Source organism: Eleutherodactylus coqui, chromosome 8 (assembly GCF_035609145.1).
Source record: "Eleutherodactylus coqui strain aEleCoq1 chromosome 8, aEleCoq1.hap1, whole genome shotgun sequence".
Taxonomy (NCBI): domain Eukaryota; kingdom Metazoa; phylum Chordata; class Amphibia; order Anura; family Eleutherodactylidae; genus Eleutherodactylus; species Eleutherodactylus coqui.
The window spans coordinates 41,738,661-41,757,764 of record NC_089844.1 but is presented as its reverse complement, the minus strand read 5'-3'; the positions used below and the strand labels follow the sequence as shown (position 1 = coordinate 41,757,764).

Genomic DNA, 19,104 nt, shown 5'->3' with positions numbered 1-19,104 from the left:
CCGATTCCTGCCATCTCCCAACCAAGTTATGCGCAAACACGTTCCGTAGAGCGCGAATGTATTTGCGCATGCACTCATCTAAAACCATCCTTAGGGCTCTTACGCACTTAACGCTGCAGTTTTTTTAAAATGCGAATGACGCACAAAAATCACAGCAACTTGCGATGCGTTTTTAACATTAGAAAGTCCCATTGACATTTGCGTTAAAAAGCGCAGCATTAAAAAAACGCAAGTGGGTAGGAGCCCTTAGGCCTCATGTCCACGGGGAAAATCAGGCCCGCTACGGATTCTCCATGGAGAATCCGTAGCGGGTCCCTCCTGCCCCGCGGACATGAGGGCTGAAAATAACAATAAATAAGAATAAACTTACCTCCTGCCCGCTCCGGTTCTTCCCTTCGCCGTGACGTCATCTTCTCTGCGTCGCGGCTGGATCTTTTTTCTTCGGCCCGACGGATGCGCAGGGCACGTTGGTGACGTGCCCCGCGCATGCGCCGGCCCGAAGAAAAGAGATCCGGCCGCGACGGAGAGAAGATGGCGCCGCGGCGAAGGGAAAAACCGTAGCGGGTGAGTAAATTCCGATTTTTGTCTCCCGCGGATCCGGACGGCTTCCATAGACTTCAATAGAAGCCCGCGGGAGCCGTCCCCGCGGGAGACCCGCACGAAAATGGAGCATGGTCCGGATTTTTTCATGCTCCATTTTTAAAAAAAAATCACTTTTATTGACCATCCGCGGGTATTTATCTACCTGCGGGTGGTCAATGCATCCCTATGGGATGCGGATCCGCAGGCAGGAGAAGAGTTAAAATCCGTAGCGAGCCTGATTTTCCCCGTGGACATGAGGCCTTAGGGCGCTTCCAGACGGCCATATACGCAGCTACGCTCACTGGCACAGAGCGTAGTTGCGCATGAATGATGTTTTTCACCACAGCGCAGTCAGATAGGTGCCGCCCGTAGTTAATACTATGTAGAGGTGCAGGTTTCATCTTTTCTCACATGTACAATTAATGGGTGAGGATCTCGATGGTGAAAACAAATTCACTGAAATCAGTGGTTCTGTTTTGTCCTATTATACTGCCATGATTATCACGGACGCATAACAGGTCTAAAACACGTTCATGTGTTGAAGCCCTAATGAAAGCTGTCTGCAAGAAAATCTGTCTTTGCTGCCCGTAGCAACCAAACACAGTGCAGCTTTCATGTTACCTCAGCAGTACAAGAAATAGCAACCAATCACAAGCAGCTTTCATGTTACCTCAGCAGTACAAGAAATAGCAACCAATCACAAGCAGCTTTCATGTTACCTCAGCAGTACAAGAAATAGCAACCAATCACAAGCAGCTTTCATGTTACCTCAGCAGTACAAGAAATAGCAACCAATCACAAGCAGCTTTCATTTTACCTCAGCAGTACAAGAAATAGCAACCAATCACGGCGCAGCTTTCATTTTACCTCAGCAGTACAAGAAATAGCAACCAATCACGGCGCAGCTTTCATTTTACCTCAGCAGTACAATATTTAACAACCAATCACAGCACAGCTTTCATTTTACCTCAGCAGTATAAGAAGTAACAACCAATAACAGCGCAGCTTTCATTTTACCTCAGCAGTATAAGAAGTAACAACCAATAACAGCACAGCTTTCATGTCATACTGCTGAGGTAAAATGAAAGCTGCGCTGTGATTGGTTGCTAGGGACAGCAAAGACAGATTTTTTTTTGTAGCCAGCTTCCATAAGGGCGCCCACCCACTGGCGTTTTTTTTTTCCCTGCGAAATTCGCAGCATTTTTTTTCTGCAGGGGTCTATGGGACTTGTAATGTTAAAATCGCGATCGCGCAAAATCGCAATTTACCGCGGCAGTCCCAGCGGCTTTCTGCTTCTCACACGCTGCTCTTCAGCTTTGCAATAGTGTATTATTCTCTCTCTCTCTTATAGGGGCCACAACACAAAATGGCTCGTGCCCCATACCATCGTGTGGAACATCCATACCTTCCTATTGTTCTTTCAATATAGGACACCAGTTCTGAGATATAGCCCCGGATCAAGGTTTTCGACTCCACCCTGTATATATACCTATTGCAAATATTCACTTCTGATTGGATGTTTAACTTTATATATGGTGGCTTATTTAAGTGGAAATGTCCTTATAGTATCCAGTACGATCCTGCGGGGGAGGGGGGGGGGGGGGGGGAAATAGCGCAGCGCTGTTCTTCCTGTCAAAGTGACGTAACTCAACTATAAGTTACACCTCTGAACAGGAGCATCAGTTAAAGGGGTTGTCCCCTGAAAGCAAGTGGGGTTAAGCACTTCTGTATGGCCATATTAATGCACTTTGTAATATACATCGTGCATTAAATATTGGCCATACAGAAGTTATATACTTACCCCTCCGGTGTTGGCGTCCCGTCTCCATGGCGCCGACCGAAGCCTTCTTCTGCCCGGATTAGACGCGCTTGCGCAGTCTGCCCTCTTCTGTCCTGCTCCGGTGTGCTCGCGCCGCAGAGGTCTTCTGCGCATGCGCAGAAGACCTGTGCAGCGCGAGCACGCCGGAGCGGCCCCTTCAGCGGGACAGAAGAAGCAGACTGCGCAAGCACGTTTAATCCAGGCAGAAGAAGGCTTCGGTCGGCGCCATGGAGACGGGACGCCAACACCGGAGGGGTAAGTATATAACTTCTGTATGGCCAATATTTAATGCACGATGTATATTACAAAGTGCATTTATATGGCCATACAGAAGTGCTTAACCCCACTTGCTTTCGCGGGACAACCCCTTTAAGTTATGGTGCTCTTCGAGGAATTGGGGGATGTACTTTTTATACTCATCTGCTCTCCTGTTCCCCCACCGCCTACTGGTGAAGATCATGCATGATCTTAAAATCTGACCTTTTCAGACTGTTATGCGCACGGTCACCCATAGATGTCTATGGAACGTCTACAGTATGGAACTGAGATCAGTATGTGGGAAAGGGACGCAACAACCGTCTGAGCACATATCAGGCTCAGAATTGTGGTTGTTAGTCTTGTAGCCATCACCTCATCTAATAAAGGTGTTGGGCAGAGTTGTGCTTCAGGACATTTACAGGAGCTGGATGGAAGGACTCATCATGAAATTCTTTCTCTTGTTATTGTTCAACCAGAACGTCTCACTCTGCGCCAATTCCCGTAGAGTCCATGACATCCGCTGACACTGTCATCACACCGATCATACACTGTCTTATTCCCACCTCAGGGGGTTATTTGAGCCTAGATCTTGTATGCAGACGGGACATTATCGCTAAAAATAAAAGGTGGAGGGGAGTGGGGGGCAGAGATATTCCAGTAACGGTGAAGCAGCGAGTCTTCATATACACAATATACTCTCTGAATATACTGTGTGTTTATATATGAGGTCAGAAAATAAATTATATTATCTTAACGTTAGTTACATCATGGAATATACTCCACATATTCACTGAAAAAGCCAATATACAATACCTGAAGGTCTGCAAAGCAGACACGGTCGCCATAGGCACGATCGCCATAAGGCAGGCACAATCGCCGTAGGGCAGGCGCAATGGCCTTAAGCCCTGAAGATATGTAGTCAACCAGACAATAATGTGTGGAGGAGCAGCTTGTTCCTGGCAGGCTAATATGCAGTCACCCACTCACATGGCTGACATCTTTGGTATCGTTCATATGTGCAGGCTATTAGTATATGCAGTCACTCCTCCCCAAACTGGGCTGGGATGAGTGGGTGACTGCATATTAGCCTGCCAGGAACAAGCTGCTCCTCCACACATTATTGTCTGGTTGACTACATATCTTCAGGGCTTAAGGCCATTACGCCTGCCCTACGGCGATTGTGCCTGCCTTATGGCGATCGTGCCTATGGCGACCGTGTCTGCTTTGCAGACCTTCAGGTATTGTATATTGGCTTTTTCAGTGAATATGTGTTTTTTTTTCTTTTTCCTCACCTCTGTGATTTTATGGAATATACTCCAGAGCTGCACTCACTATACTGCTGGTGGAGTCACTGTGTACATACATTCCTTATCCTGTGCTGATCCTGAGTTACATCCTGTATTATACTCCAGAGCTGCGCTCACTATTCTGCTGGTGGAGTCACTGTGTACATACATTCCTTATCCTGTACTGATCCTGAGTTACATCCTGTATTATACTCCAGAGCTGCACTCACTATTCTACTGGTGGAGTCACTGTGTACATGCAATACTTATCCTGTACTGATCCTGAGTTACATCCTGTATTATACTCCAGAGCTGCACTCACTATTCTGCTGGTGGAGTTACTTTGTACATACATTACTTATCCTGTACTAATCCTGAGTTACATCCCGTATTATACTTCAGAGCTGCACTCACTATTCTGCTGGTGGAGTCACTGTGTACATACGTTACTTATCCTGTACTGCTCCTGAGTTACATCCTGTATTATACTTCAGAGCTGCACTCACTATTGTGCTGGTGGAGTCACTGTGTACATACATTACTTATCCTGTATCGCTCCTGAGTTACATCCTGTATTATACTTCAGAGCTACACTCACTATTCTGCTGGTGGAGTTCCCTAGCAGCACAGAGTATTTTAAGATCCATGTACACATTTTAGTACTGTCTGTGGGGTCAGGACTGCAGATGTGTTTTGGGGAGGCTTCTGGGGAATACGAGGTGCGGGTTGTAAATCATTATATATATGTATGCTCTTTGCCATAAGCTCGGGTCCCAGAGGGCGCACATACTTTTAATACCGCGATTTTAACAATGTAATTGTAAACAAGAAGTCACATGTCCGATGTTTTTCTCCAGAGATGCTTCTTAGTGGGACCTTGGGGGGCGGCTGGTGTGTCAGCGCTGCACAGGAATGTTCTTTATGTGCCGCTGGCGATGGAGCGCTGCCATATTCTGTAATCGCTGTGTAAACACGGGGTAATCCAAGGATTGTATTGGCGCTGAGTGCTGATTACTGTTCTCTCGGGGACTCATGAGATGTTGTATAGAGACGGCTGGGAGCAGGTTTCTGCAGGCTCCTCTCCTATAGAAGCGCACCATAAAGAATGCCAACCCTGCGCCCCCAACACGAGGGAACAGACCAATTACTGATACATCCTTCTACTGGATAATAATGGCAAGGGTAGCGTCAGGATGAGAGGGGAGGGATGGAGAAATGAGGTGATGGAGTAACATAGGGTCCCACCAGCACAGAGTATTTCAGGAGATAAGTAGGCTGATTCTTTGGGAAGGCTAAAATTAAAGGGGTATTCCAGTAGGATGAGGTTATCCTCTATGCATGGGATAAGGGATAACTAGCTGATCATGAGACCCGACCACAGTGACTGGGACAATAGTAACTGCAGATACACGATCCCTCCTTTGAGTCATCATATTTGAGATCTATTGCTTCACATCTCTTACGTAGACTTACTGACACATTGTATTGTACTCTGTAGCCATTTCTTTACCCCAGTAGATACAGTTGCACAAAATAATAAGTGACCCCTTTCAGGTTTTCTGCATTAACTGCTAATACAATGAGGTCTGATTTGTATCTAAGTGACAATGTAACTAATAACACACAGATGTTTGTACCGTTCAACATCCACAGTGCAGGGAGGAATAGTAGGTGAACCCTTGTGTTATTGACTTCTTCAAGAGCTAAGTGGCACAAGGTGTTTCCATTAGGGAGATAAGAATAGAAGTGTGGATATCACAGGTGTTTTGCTCATTAAATAAAGGCGCATAAAGCCTGGATACTGACAAATCTGTTCTTCTCAGGAAAGACTGGCTAGTATATACCTCGATGTGAATGACTTTCAGAAGACATCTATACCGTGGTTACAAGATGAAACCATCTTGGATGCTTGCAAGATGAAAATGGGGAATTGGTTAAGAATGATGTTGAGAAGGTTGAACTTTTAAATTCCTATTTTGTATCTGTTTTCTCTAAGAAAGTAGATAGAAAATCAACTGATCTTCCCTGTGTTATTGGGGGGGGGGGGGGGGGGATAAAAAATTGCAGGCTATCTGTAAGCAGAGAGATGGTGAGGGAATATTCAGCTAACTTAAATGAATTCAAGTCTCAAGGTCCAGATGAATTACATCCTAGGATACTAAAGGAAGCAGCAAAGGGAATTTCTGAATCACTTGCCATAATCTTTGAAAATTCACGGAGAACAGGAGAAGTCCCAAAAGTTTGGAAAAGGGCAAATCTTGTCCTTATCTTCAAAAAAAGGAAGAAGATGGATCCAGGAAACTACAGGCCTGTGAGCCTGACTTCTATACTGGGAAAGATCTTTAAACAAATTATAAAACAACATGTATGCAAGTACTTGGATGAAAATGGAGTAATTAACTAGAGCCAGCGTGGGTTTGTAACAAACAAGTCATGCCAGACTAATCTAATTACCTTCTATGGCAGAATAACGGACTGGGTTGATCAGGAAAATGCGGTGGATATAGTATATCTTGACTTTAGTAAAGCATTTGACAAAGTATCTTATAGCATACGTATTGAAAAAATGACCAAATATGGGATTGACAAGGCAAATGTTAGGTGGATTCACAACTGGCTGAGTGATCGTACTCAAAGAGTGGTCATAAATGGCTGCACATCCAAGTGGAAGAATGTATTAAGTGGGGTACTACAAGGCTCTGTCCTAGGCCCAGTGTTGGTCAACATTTTTATAAATGATCTGGAGAAGGGAATTGATGGGAAACTGATCAAATTTGCTGACAACACAAAGCTAGGAGGGATAGCTAACACTAGGAAAAAGAGAGAGAGAATTCAGAAAGTTCTAGAAAAGCTTGCACAGTGGGCGGCAACTAACAGAATGGTATTTAATAAGAAGAAATGCAAAGTCCTACATCTGGGCAAGAAAAATGTAAAAAGCGCATAGAGAATGGGAGGAATTGGGCTAAGCAGCAGCACATGTGGAAAAGACTTGGGAATACTAATAGATCATAGACTGAACATGAGTTAACAATGTGATGCAGCAGCCAAAAATGCAAACACAATTCTGGGGTGTATTAAGAGAAGCATAGAGTCTGGATCATGTGAGGTAATTATCCCCCTCTACCCTTCCTTAGTCAGACCTTACCTGGAATACTGTGTCCAGTTCTGGACACCCCACTTTAAAAAAGACATCGACAAACTGGAGCAAGTTCAGAAAAGAGTAAGGGTGGCTACCCACTAGCGTTTGTTTTCACTGCGAAATTCGCAGCGTTTTTTTTTTTTTATCTACAGGGGTCTATGGGACTTGTAATGTTAAAATCGCGATTTACCGCGATATCGCGATTTTGCGCGATCGTGATTTTAGCTTTACATGTCCCATAGCCCAAAGACCCCTGCAGAAAAAAAAACGCTGTGAATTTCGCAGTAAAAAAAACACTAGTGGGTAGTCACCCTTACCAAGATGGTGAGCGGTCTGCAAATCATGTCCTATGAGGAACAGTTAAAGGATCTGGGAATGTTTAGCTTGCAGAAGAGAAGGCTGAGAGGAGACTTAATAGAGGTCTACAAATATCTGAAGGGTTGTCACAGTGCAGAGGGATCAGCCCTATTCTCACCTGTACAGGGAAAGACTAGAAGCAATGGGATGAAACTGAAAGGGAGGAGACACAGATTAGATATTAGACAGTGAGGGGATCAATGAGTGGAACAGGTTACTACGGAAGGTGGTGGCTTCTCCTTCAATGGAAGTGTTCAAACAAAGGCTGGACAGACATCTGTCTGGGATGATTGAGTGAATCCTGCACTGAGCAGGGGGTTGGACCCGATGACCCTGGAGGTCGCTTCCAACTCTACCATTCTATGAGTCTATGGTTAGAGGATAACTTCATCCTCCTGGAATACCCCTTTAAGTGCTGCATAGCGGAATGAGCAGGTTCTTCTAACAGGACAAAGTATTTCAGGAGGAAGGTCCGTGGGTCTTTTGGGAGGTGAAAGACTAAGTGCTACATAGTGAAAGGGGCAAAGACTTCTACAAGCACAGGAGTGGAGGGGTTCAAAGCTGAGTGCATTCACACTCTGATTGCGATATAGACGTAACTCACACGTGAAAAGAACACATTAATTTCAATGTGTTTATTTGCCTCAGTGATTTTTATCTCAGACCGCTCGTCCAAGATAGGGGATTACAGCTTGTCCTATTTCTAGGCGATTCTTGTTTGAGAATTGCCCATTATTTCCTATGGGAGCCTGAAAAATTACATCGCACTCGCATGTAAATGCCGTTAGTTTTTATAATGCAAGTATGATTATTTTTCTATTTCTACTTATTGAAAAAACGTGCATAAAAATTGCAAATCCAGCGAAGTGTATTTTGCGCAAAAGAAAATTTCAATCGCGACAAATCGCAAGTTTACAAGTTTTTAGGACTGATATCGCACTCGCCCATGTGAACACACCCTTACATAGTGGAAGGAGCAGGTTTCTTGCAGCACAGGCATAAGACCTAATATACATAGTGGGTTTCAATGCGTATGTGACATGCATTAGTTTGTATGGGAGTCGGCGCCATAGTCTTTATGGGAAAGATTTCGCTATGAGTGAACTTGAAATTGATGAATAGCTTCTTGATGCGGCTTCCACGTTCGGTTTCCCTTCTGCTATGATACATGCATAGAGCCATCATTGGATCTGTGTTAATTTCACGGACTTTGTAGCAAAAGGAGGCTACTTCATGTACGCTTTCCTTACTTCAGTCATAGTGGCAGTCCCACGGGACTTAGCGAGACGTGGAAAGCGCAATTCTGCTTCTCACATGCTACTCCTCAACTTTGCAATTGGGTTTTATTCTTTCTCATACAGGGGTCACAACACAAAATTGGAATCCATGTTCTGGGGCCCTCAAGGGCTCGTCCATCATACCCTTTCTCCCTGGCCCCTCAGATCAACAACTGTGTATTATATGGGAGCAGTGTATCTTATGGACCTATATACACATATAGAATCCCTGCAACCTCTTATGTACTTCGGAGTATTTCATCATCATGGAGCAGAATCTGGGTCAGAAGGTTATAACGAGCGGCCGCGTCTTGGGGGAATTGTAGCTGCTGAGAGATTGGGAAAGAGTTTATTTAACCTAATGTGACTGGGACAACAATAACCACAGATACACGATCCCTCCTTTGAGCCATCTGAGATCTCCTCATCTATTGCTCCATATCTCTTACGTAGACTTACTGACACATTGTATTGTACTCTGTAGCTATTTCTTGACCCCGGTAGATACAGTTGCACAAAATAATAAGTGACCTCTTTCAGGTTTTCTGCATTGACCGCTATTACAATGAGGTCTGAGTTGTATCTAAGTGACAATGTCATCATCCACAGTGCAGGGAGGGATAGTAGGTGAACCCTTGTGTTATTGACTTCTTCAAAAGCTTAGTGGCACAAGATGCTTCCGTTAGGGAGATAAGATTAGAAGTGTGGATATCACAGGTGCTTTGCTCATTAAGTAAAGGCGAATAAAGCCTGGATAGTGACAGATCTGTTCTTCTCAAGAAAGAGTGGCTAGTACATACCTCAATGTGAATTACTTTCAGAAGATGTGTTATAGAGACGCATGAAGTTGGAAAAGAGTACAAAAGCTGAAGACCTAGGTGTAGATCAGTCCACAGTTATTATCCAAGATTCAGAACATTTTGGAATGTTCTGCTCTCAGTAGGAACGAACATCCTGTTATATCAGTCCAATAGCACAAGGGGAGATTATGAAGGAGGTGAGTAAGGCCCCCAGGGGAACAGCAAAAGGCTTGCAGAAGACACTACAGACTGCAGAAACCTCTGTTCATGTGTCCACTATTAGAGAAACACTGACCAAGAATTGTGATCATGGAAGGGCACAACAAGGCCACGAAAAAGATTGCAGCTGATCTCAAATTTATCTGAGACCACCTGGATGGGGCACAATGGTTGTGGGAAATATTCTATGCCCGGATGAGACAAAAGTGGAGCATTTTAGCACAAATGTACGAAATGGAGGTGGAAGAACAATACTGCACACCAAAACCTTATCCCAACTGTGAAGATGGTGGAGAGGGTATCATGGTTTTTGGCTATGGTGGGGGAGATATCATGGTTAGGGCTGTGGAGGGGGTGTCATGGTTTAGGACTGTGGTGGAGGGGTAGCATGGTTTTGTGCTCTATGCTTCTCAGGACCTGGAGATCTTGTGGTCACTGAGGGAACAACAAATTCTTATCCGGATCAAAACATTTATAAGAGGATGAAAGGGCAGCCATCCAGGACCTCAAGCTGAAGAGACGTTGAGTGATGAAACAAGACGTTGACCCAAAAGCACACAAGTAATCAACTAGAGTATTGTGAAGAAAGAACATTTGTGTTTTGGAATGGCTGATTCAGAGTCCTGACCTTAACGCTATGGAGATACTGTGACATTACCTAAAAAGAGCTGGGCACACGAGGCATCCCAGAAATACTCATAAATTAAAACACATTTGCAGGAAGGAATAGTCCAAAGTTCCCCCTGATCAGTGTTTAAATATTATTTGCAGCTACAGGAAGCATTTGATGGAGGTGATTGCTGTTAAAGGAGCATTTGCAGGTTATGAAATTCAAGGGTTCACCTACTTTTTCACCCTGCACTGTGAATGATCAGTGGTACACAAGTCTGTGTTGTTAGTTACATTGTGTTTGTCTTTAATTGTGACTTAGATGCAATCAGACAGACCACATTTTAATCAGTTGAGAATTCAGGAAACTTCAAGAGGTTCACTTACTTTTTCATGCGACTGTAGCGTCTTCCTGCCTGTACGATTCATGGCAAAGAAAGAATAGAAGTGGTAGCTACTATGCGCTGTAGATTGGGTACATTCGTAATGGTAATTGCTGTCTCATCAGAAGCCCAACTGGTGTTCTGTCCCCCAAGCTTTACACTGCTGCTCTGCTTGCAGCAGCTGTATTTAAGTACAAGCTCAGCAGAAACTGAGTACATGGAGAAATCTCCATTACAATAAGAACATAATGATTAATACAAGCAACTTTAATATTAGGAAATTGCTGCACATAGACAAAGGGGAGGAGCCTCAATAAAGAGGAGAAGCACAATAAGGGAAGTGGCCTCAATAAAGAAGAGGGTCACAGTAATTGATAAGCCTCAATGAAAAAGAGCACAAAAAGGGGGGAAATAAGAGGGAGTTTGAGTAAAGAGGAGGGGCACAATAAGGGCGAAACCTTGATAAAGATGAGAGGCATAGACTTTTTTCTTAACATGTCAATATCATGAATTACATGAATATCTGGTTGCTAGGAATGCGTCCCATAGGGCATTCCACAAGGGTCTTTTTATTGCACTTCTGGCTCTGACCCCAATGCGGATCATCCATGTATTGCAGGTTACTCACTGTAATACCAGGCACAGCCCATGGACAAGGGTGGAAAAAATGCTTTTACAAATGTTGAAACGTATATTAAACGGTTCTTTATTACAGGGGGGTGTTGAGTTTCCTACTTTACATAATATCTGCTTTTTCTGTGTTCTCTCAAGATCCACAGAAAAAACTTGATTTTTAGTACCACAGCATAGTTTAAGTGCTAACATGTAGTAATAATAATAATAAACTTTATTTGTATAGCGCTAACATATTCCGCAGTGCTTACATGGACAGGGGGGATACAGAAAGACAAAAGTACAAATATTACAGAACCACGGTTACATATTAATCAATTGATGGAAACAATAGGGGTGCGGGTCCTGCTCCAACGAGCTTACATACTACAAGTAATGGGGTGATACAGAAGGTAAAGGGCTGGAGATGTGCGCGGTATGGGGAGGTGAAGAGTGAGGGATGCTATACACAGACAATGGTCAGACATTTAGCCGTGTGACGGCAGAAACAGTATGACTGCAGGAGCGGTTTATGATGGCTAGCAGGGATTGCAGTCAGTAGGTCAGGGAGCATGTTATCAGGCGGAGTACAGAGGGCTTTATTTAGGGAATGCGGTATGCCTCCCTGAAGAGGTGTGTTTTTAGAGCACGCCTGAAGTTCTGCGAGTCCTGGATTGCTCGGGTAGCCTTTGGTAGTGTGTTCCAGAGGAACGGTGCTGCTCTGGAGAAGTCTTGAAGGCGGGAATGAGAAGTTCGAATTAAAGGGGCGCTCAGTCTGGTTTCGTTAGCAGAGCGGAGAGCCTGGGCTGGTTGATGTATTGAGATGAGGGAGGCGATATAGGGGGGCGCTGCACTGTGGAGGGCTTTGTGGGTGAAGGTAGCGAGTTTAAATTGAATTCTGTATTTAACGGGCAGCCAGTGCAGTGACCGGCACAGGGCAGAGGCGTCCGAGTAGCGTCTGGACAGGAAGATGAGCCTGGCTGCTGCATTCAGGATGGATTGGAGAGGGTAGAGTCTGATGCTGGGGAGGCCGATCAGCAACGAGTTGCAATAATCGAGCCGGGAGTGGATGAGGGCAACAGTAAGCGTTTTTAACGTGTCCACAGTGAGAAAAGAGCGGATTCTTGCGATGTTCTTGAGGTGCAGCTGACATGTTCGGGCCAGAGATTGGATGTAGGGGGCAAAAGAGAGATCAGAATCAAATATGACTCCAAGGCAGCGGGCATGTTGTCTAGGAGTTATGGTGCCACACACTGAGATGGAGATGTCAGGATGAGGGCGGTTAGTGAAGGGTGGAAATACCAGTAAGTCAGTTTTAGAGAGGTTTAGTTTTAGGTAGAGAGAGGACATAGTGTTAGAGACAGCGGACAGACAGTTGGTGATGTTTTGGAGAAAAGGTGCAGAGATGTCATGGGAAGAGGTGTATAGCTGGGTGTCATCAACATACAGGTGGTATTGAAGGCCAAATCTCCTGATGGTTTTTCCAATAGGGGCTGTGTAGATAGAGAAAAGAAGGGGGCCGAGGACAGAGCCTTGGGGGACCCCAACAGCAAGGGGAAGAAGAGGGGAAGTAGAGCCAGCAAAGGAGATGCTGAAGGAGTTGTCAGATAGGTAGGAAGAGAACCAGGAGAGGGCAGTGTCCTTTAGGCCAATGGAGCGTAGCATACTGACGAGGAGTTTGTGGTCAACAATATCAAATGCTGCGGAGAGGTGGAGGAGGATCAGTAGGGAGTAATCACCCCTCGATTTGGCTGTCAGTAGGTCATTGGATACCCTTGTAAGGGCAGTTTCTGTTGAGTGTTGAGGTCGAAGGCCAGAGTGTAGGGGATCTAGGAAAGAGTGCTCTGATAGGTAGCTTACAAGGCGTGAGTAAACCATCCGTTCTAGTAGTTTGGAGATGAAGAGGAGGTTTGAGATGGGTAGGTAGTTGGCAGCATCAGTCGTTTCCAGAGTCAGGTTCTTTAGCAGTGGGGATATGATGGCGTGTTTGACAGAAGAGGGAAAGATGCTAGAGGTCAGAGAGAGGTTGTAAAACATTAATAACGTGACTGTTAATCGTCAGCGCCTTGTTAATTATCTCCAAAGGTTTCAGCGCTCAGCTGCAATTGGTATCTGTTTACTGAAAGGTGTATATACCAACAGGTACCAGTTACTGTACATTGTACATACCGTAGTACCAGGTCTTAAATGAGTGGAGAATGTACAACTGATTGGCTAGGTACATAATATACCCACCGCTATATACTGAACCTCACCTAGATGTCTTTTTTCACCAGATGTCCTGGAGGAGCGCCCAGACAGCATGCTCGTGGACAACAACTTGGATGCAGGACCAATGGTCACCGATATTTTCCCAAGAAGACCGGTGAGACCTCCGGTAAAGGAAGACGCTGTAAACCGTGTACGAGTCAACGAACATCACCGGTCAAAAGTCAACAAACCTCATGATGAGAAGAAGAACCCAAGGCAGTCAGCTCAAAGGGTGAGACACAGAGAGCATCTTACATCTTCCTAGGGTCACTACCAGCAAGAATAGCAGCTACTATAGGGCCCATCTGCTAAGGGACTCATCTCCACCCTAAGTAATCATTATGGAAGGGGAGAGTTACAAACGGAATGCAGATCAATTGTGGAGTGGATTCTTCTGGGGGCGGAAGGATGAGAACCGATGCGAAAAGAATGAAACATAGTCAGACTGGTTGTTACAGGAAACGAGTGAGAGCACACTGATGACAACTGATTACTTGTATGGAGACCAGGGTTGGCACGTTCCAGTGGTAGATGTAAGTCATCTCCTCAGATGTACCTACATCATTAGGGGAAGGTGGTGGTCGATACCCAGAACTGATGTCAAGGGTACAAGATAGAAAGGGGCTCATTTAGAAGTGTATCAGTGTAGATGCGGCCAATAAATGATGGTTTTGTGAGGTAATCGAGCAGGTCGGTTGACAATTGCACAGGATGGCACTGAGTGATAGTAACATAGTATATAAGACTGAAAAAAGACCTAAGTCCATCTAGTTCAGCCTATTAATGTTGATGCAATGTTCTGCAGATCTTTCAGCCCATTCCTCCTTTTTCAGAGTCTGTGTCAGCAGCAGTTGGATCAGGTCTTGGAGAGGATCTCGTCCATGAATCTTCCTGATGAGCGAGGGCCTCTGGAACACCTCTACGCCCTTCATATCCCGAACTGTGACAAGAATGGTTTGTTCAACCTTAAGCAGGTGAGTTGACTCTGGTGTCACATGGATCTTACTAAATGGGTTTTCCACTACAGCACTTTTAATGACCTATCAATAGTTGATTGGGGGGTCTCCTGCTCTGGATCCCCACTGATCAGCTGATTGAAGATGTGATGTCACTTTCATTGGTCACATGAACTGAGAGCAGCTCAGTCCTATTCAAGTGAATGGGACTGAGTTGCAATACCAGGCACAGCCACTGTACAATGCACGGTGTTGTAGCTGGTATAGACTGAGGTGACAGCGATGCCCATGCGAGTGCTGCTTTTACTTCAATCAGCTTATTGGTAGGGACCCTGAAAAGTGGGGACCCGCTGATCACATATTGATGAGCTAGCCTGAAGACAGATTATCAGTCTCATAAAACCTCTTCAAATAGGATTTCCAGTCTTAATAATTGTATAATTCACAGTTCTGCAACTTTCTAATATGCTTTGATTGATATCCTCATCTTCTTCAAGAGCTCTACTTGCTGGCAGTGTTAGATCCTAAAATCAGTACAGACCTAATACTTCTCACAGCTGAGGATCTGCTACATTTGTAACCAGTCTAGATGATAATCTTCTGTGAGGTCAACACATCAGCAACGCAAATCGCTCTCCTGATAGTTTGCTATAGTGTATCGGAACAGGAAAAATGCATTTGTTTGGAGTCCACAAAATTAACATTACTAGACTGGACTGTATCCACCTCTCAACATTGGATCTGCATGGGCTTTTACTTCTTGGATGCAAGCATGACTGTTCCTATTCACTGAATGCAAGCACAGATCTTTAAAAAATGCAACATGAAGTATAGTAGAAACCGGCAGAACTTATTACCCAATGATTAAAAGAGCTGTCTGCAGGGAGCATGTATCTCATGCTGGACAGCAGACTGTGCAGTGAGTAGCAGAGCAGGGTCATATATAAAGACATGGAGGAACTACAGCTCTAGCTTACACCTAGAGGGGCACGCAGGCCGTGTCCGTGAGCGTAGAGGAGTCATGAAAATCCACTACATGCTAGTTAAACACAAAGTAAGGGCTTATTCAAACGAGCGTATATAGGCCGGCGTTTTCATTGCAGGCCAATATATATGCTACCATGAGATGCACGGGCTCGGCATATATGCCGTCAGGCAGAGGGAGACAGCTTAGCTATGCTAAACTGTCTCCCCATTCCCTCCTCCTCACTGGCTCACCTTCTCTCTCTTCCCCTCCGTCTGTTTGCAATGGGAGGGGGCGGAGCTAAGCTCCCAACCCGCCCCTTATCCGCAACCAGCAATGGGAGGGATGGAGTTTAGCTCCGTCCGTGTCCCGGCCCTCCCATTGCAAACAGCTGCAGGGGAGGAGAGAGGAGGAGGGAATTTAGTAGTCACGCTGCTAAACTCCCCCCCACCTCTCTTCTCCGGCCGCTGTCATTGGCTCCCATAGGAGTCTATGGCAGCGGCCGTAGTCAGACAAGGAAGAATACTTCTGTCAACATATTGTAGGTATTTTTCAGTATTTTCCATAAGCCCCTTTAAGTATAAAGCATAGTAATTTTCCTTCAAAGTAATTACTTTTTAGGTCGCTCATGGTTTTCACCGTCTTGTACCCCGTTTCCTCCTGCAGTGTAAGATGTCCCTGAACGGTCAGCGAGGAGAATGCTGGTGTGTCAACCCCAATACTGGAAAGATACTTGCCGGAGCCCCCACGATCCGAGGCGACCCAGAGTGCCACCTGTATTATCCAAATACCGAGGAAGAACGCAAGCAGCGCGCCAGTAATTAACTGTCCAGGCGATGTCCGCACGTTGCCAGCTACTCTTATAATGTCTGTATTTATACACATAGGGTCACCGACAGTTTTGAAAGTGGGCTGGTTGATGTCTAAGCTCTTTGCCAAATCTTGTTGCTGAAGCACGCAGCGCCGTTTGTGCCGCAGGCAAGGTGCCTATTTTTAAACCACCCCAGTTCCAAAACTTTACGCATCTGACCCTAAATAACCGGAGATAAACAGTAAAGGTTCACACCCAAACCAGCACCTTATCTGCATGACCTGGGAGACCGGCACATTAGGTTATCAGGTGTTAAGTCTACATTTTCAAGGACCGTTCAATACGAACCAGCATCTCTAGGACCCAAGTGTCCGAGCCACGTCCACTACCAACTCTTTTTTTTTTTTGAGTTAACCGTGGAAGCCACGCGAGGCGGCCATGACACACGTGTGACCTGTCAATCATGCAATAGATATAAATCAGTGTATCCTTCCTTGCTTGTTGTATTCTATATAATTGCAAATACCGGACTTTGGTTTCTAATGATTTTGTGAGATTAATTACTGATTGTATATGTTACTTACTTCACTGAATCCCAGTCATTTGCGGTCAGTGTATTTGGTATATTTGGTATGATCTGCTACACCCTAAGACTCTGCAGTAAATGGCAGCAGATCCATCAGCAAGCTGGGGAAAGGGCCTTAAAGGGGTTGCCCAGTTGTAAAGCATTGATGCCCTTTGTAGGATAGGACATCAATAGTAGATTGACGGCGGTCTGCTCTCTGGGAACACTATTGATGAGCTGTTCACTGGGCTGGTGCGCTCATGTACTGAGCTGATTTCTACAGGAAGCAAACAGCTCCATTCACACTGTAGTGGCCAGGTTTTGAATTACAGCCAAAGTTCTCAGTCAAGTGAATGGAAACTATGCCTGTAATACAAAGTCTGGCCACTGCAGTATGAACGGAGCAGTCTGCTTCCTGCAGAAATCAGCTCAGTGCATGAGCATACAGCTCCTAAGCGGAGGTCCCAGACAGCAGACCGCCACCAAACTACTATTGATGGGCCATCAATGCTTTACAACTGGACTACTCCTTTAAACAACAGCTTGCTGGATCCTGGCACTGTTCCTGTTGGGGTATCCAAACACCTTGCACCATTGAGGATGAATAATCTCGCTCCAGTGGCAGATTCATTCAATGTTAGAATTTCTGAGGTGCGGCCATTCGATTTAATATGGTGACAGGAAACTGCTGCGTCTCCGTTCAGTTATCATCAAATGCAGGAAAGTTCAGATTAGCTTGCGTATTATATTTGTGTTATCACTAATGCCCTAACGATATTAGTAGATGAAACACGAGGATCCTTGACTAGAAGATTGTAATGTTTTATGTATCAGTCACCAAAGGAAAGAAGGAAACAATGAATGATTCCCAAATTGATACAAAGTGGGAATCACCTCACACCCTGTGATGTTCACTAAGCTTATCCACTATCCTACCAAAAGTAATTGGACACCTGAGCAAGAATCGGATGTAGTATTTGTTAATGCCTAGTGGGGCTCCTTTGGCCCTAATGTCATTGGATACTCTCTATGGCATACTTTCTACACTTCAGTTGATATTTCCCTCCATTCCTCTTGAAAACATCTGGCAAGTTCTCTTAATGAAGATGGACACTTTTTATGTTTCATGACCCAATGTTCCAGTACGTCCCAAAGATGGTCAGTAGGTTCAGGTCAGGACTCTGTGCAGCCGGTCCAATCGTGGAACAGAGTTGGATGTGTGACAAGGCATGTTATCTTATTGGAAGTATGGCCGACCATTCCCAGAGTATTGTCACATTGTCAGCAGCACATTATTGTCTAGAATGTCAGGATACACCTCCATGTTCATGGTTCTTCTCACTACAACCAACGGACTGAGACTATACCATATAAAACATCCCCAGACCATAACCTCCGCTGTACTTAACTGTAGGCGCAACACACTCAGGCAGAAGGTGTTCCCCAGGATCCCCCATACCAGGTACTTCCATCTGATGTGAAGATGGAGTAGTGGGATTCATCACTCCATAGGACGTTCTTTCATTGCTCAATAGTCCAACGACGACGCTCCTTGCAGCATTGTAGACGAACCATTGAATTTTTTTTTACAAAATTTGCCAGATGTTTGCTGGATGAATGGAGGGAAATACCAACTGAATTGTTGCAGACATTAGTAGAAAGTATGTCATGGAGACTATCCAATGTCATTAGGGCCAAAGAAGCCCCACTAATATTAACATATGGAAATAAATACTACTGTTGATTCTTGTTCTGGTGTCCAAGAACTTTTGGTAGGAGAGTGTAGAAGCTCCCTTAACTTGAAGTATTCTTTTTTTTTTCAAGTTATTACATTTCATCTTCAGCCATTTCTTGGTCATACCTTAGTCTCAGGGGAAATAAATGAAGAAGCCCCATCATACTCCTACACTGGAACAGGCAGCATGACCATCAGGTTTTAGTGCCTGTCTGTTTTGCCACCATTGTTGCAACCCAGTGTAGGTGCCCTTTAAGATTAACATAATCTGGGGTCTCTTTTTTTCACAAGACCCCCAAAAGTAACTGCCTTGGCTGCCTGTATGGTAGACAATATGGAAATCTTATTCAGGGAGTAACACAGTGAAGCTTGTCCTACAGGCAGGTCCTCATGTACCAACCAGTCCACTAAGTGACCTCATAGTAAGATAATATGTAACACGATATGTTATATGCTTCATGTTAAGACATATTTAATACATA

General features: G+C 44.7%; 1 protein-coding gene across 1 annotated transcript in view; it reads left to right on the top strand.

Annotated features, from left to right (window-relative positions):
* IGFBP2 (insulin like growth factor binding protein 2) overlaps positions 1–17,185 on the top strand; it is a 62,055-nt gene extending 44,870 nt beyond the window's left edge. The window contains exons 2-4 of the mRNA XM_066575553.1: positions 13,618–13,823; positions 14,425–14,565; positions 16,178–17,185. Of these exons, the coding sequence (XP_066431650.1) occupies positions 13,618–13,823; positions 14,425–14,565; positions 16,178–16,336 (506 nt within the window). The 3' untranslated portion in view covers positions 16,337–17,185. The remainder of the gene's footprint in view (positions 1–13,617; positions 13,824–14,424; positions 14,566–16,177) is intronic.
* The last annotated feature ends 1,919 nt before the right edge of the window (positions 17,186–19,104 follow it).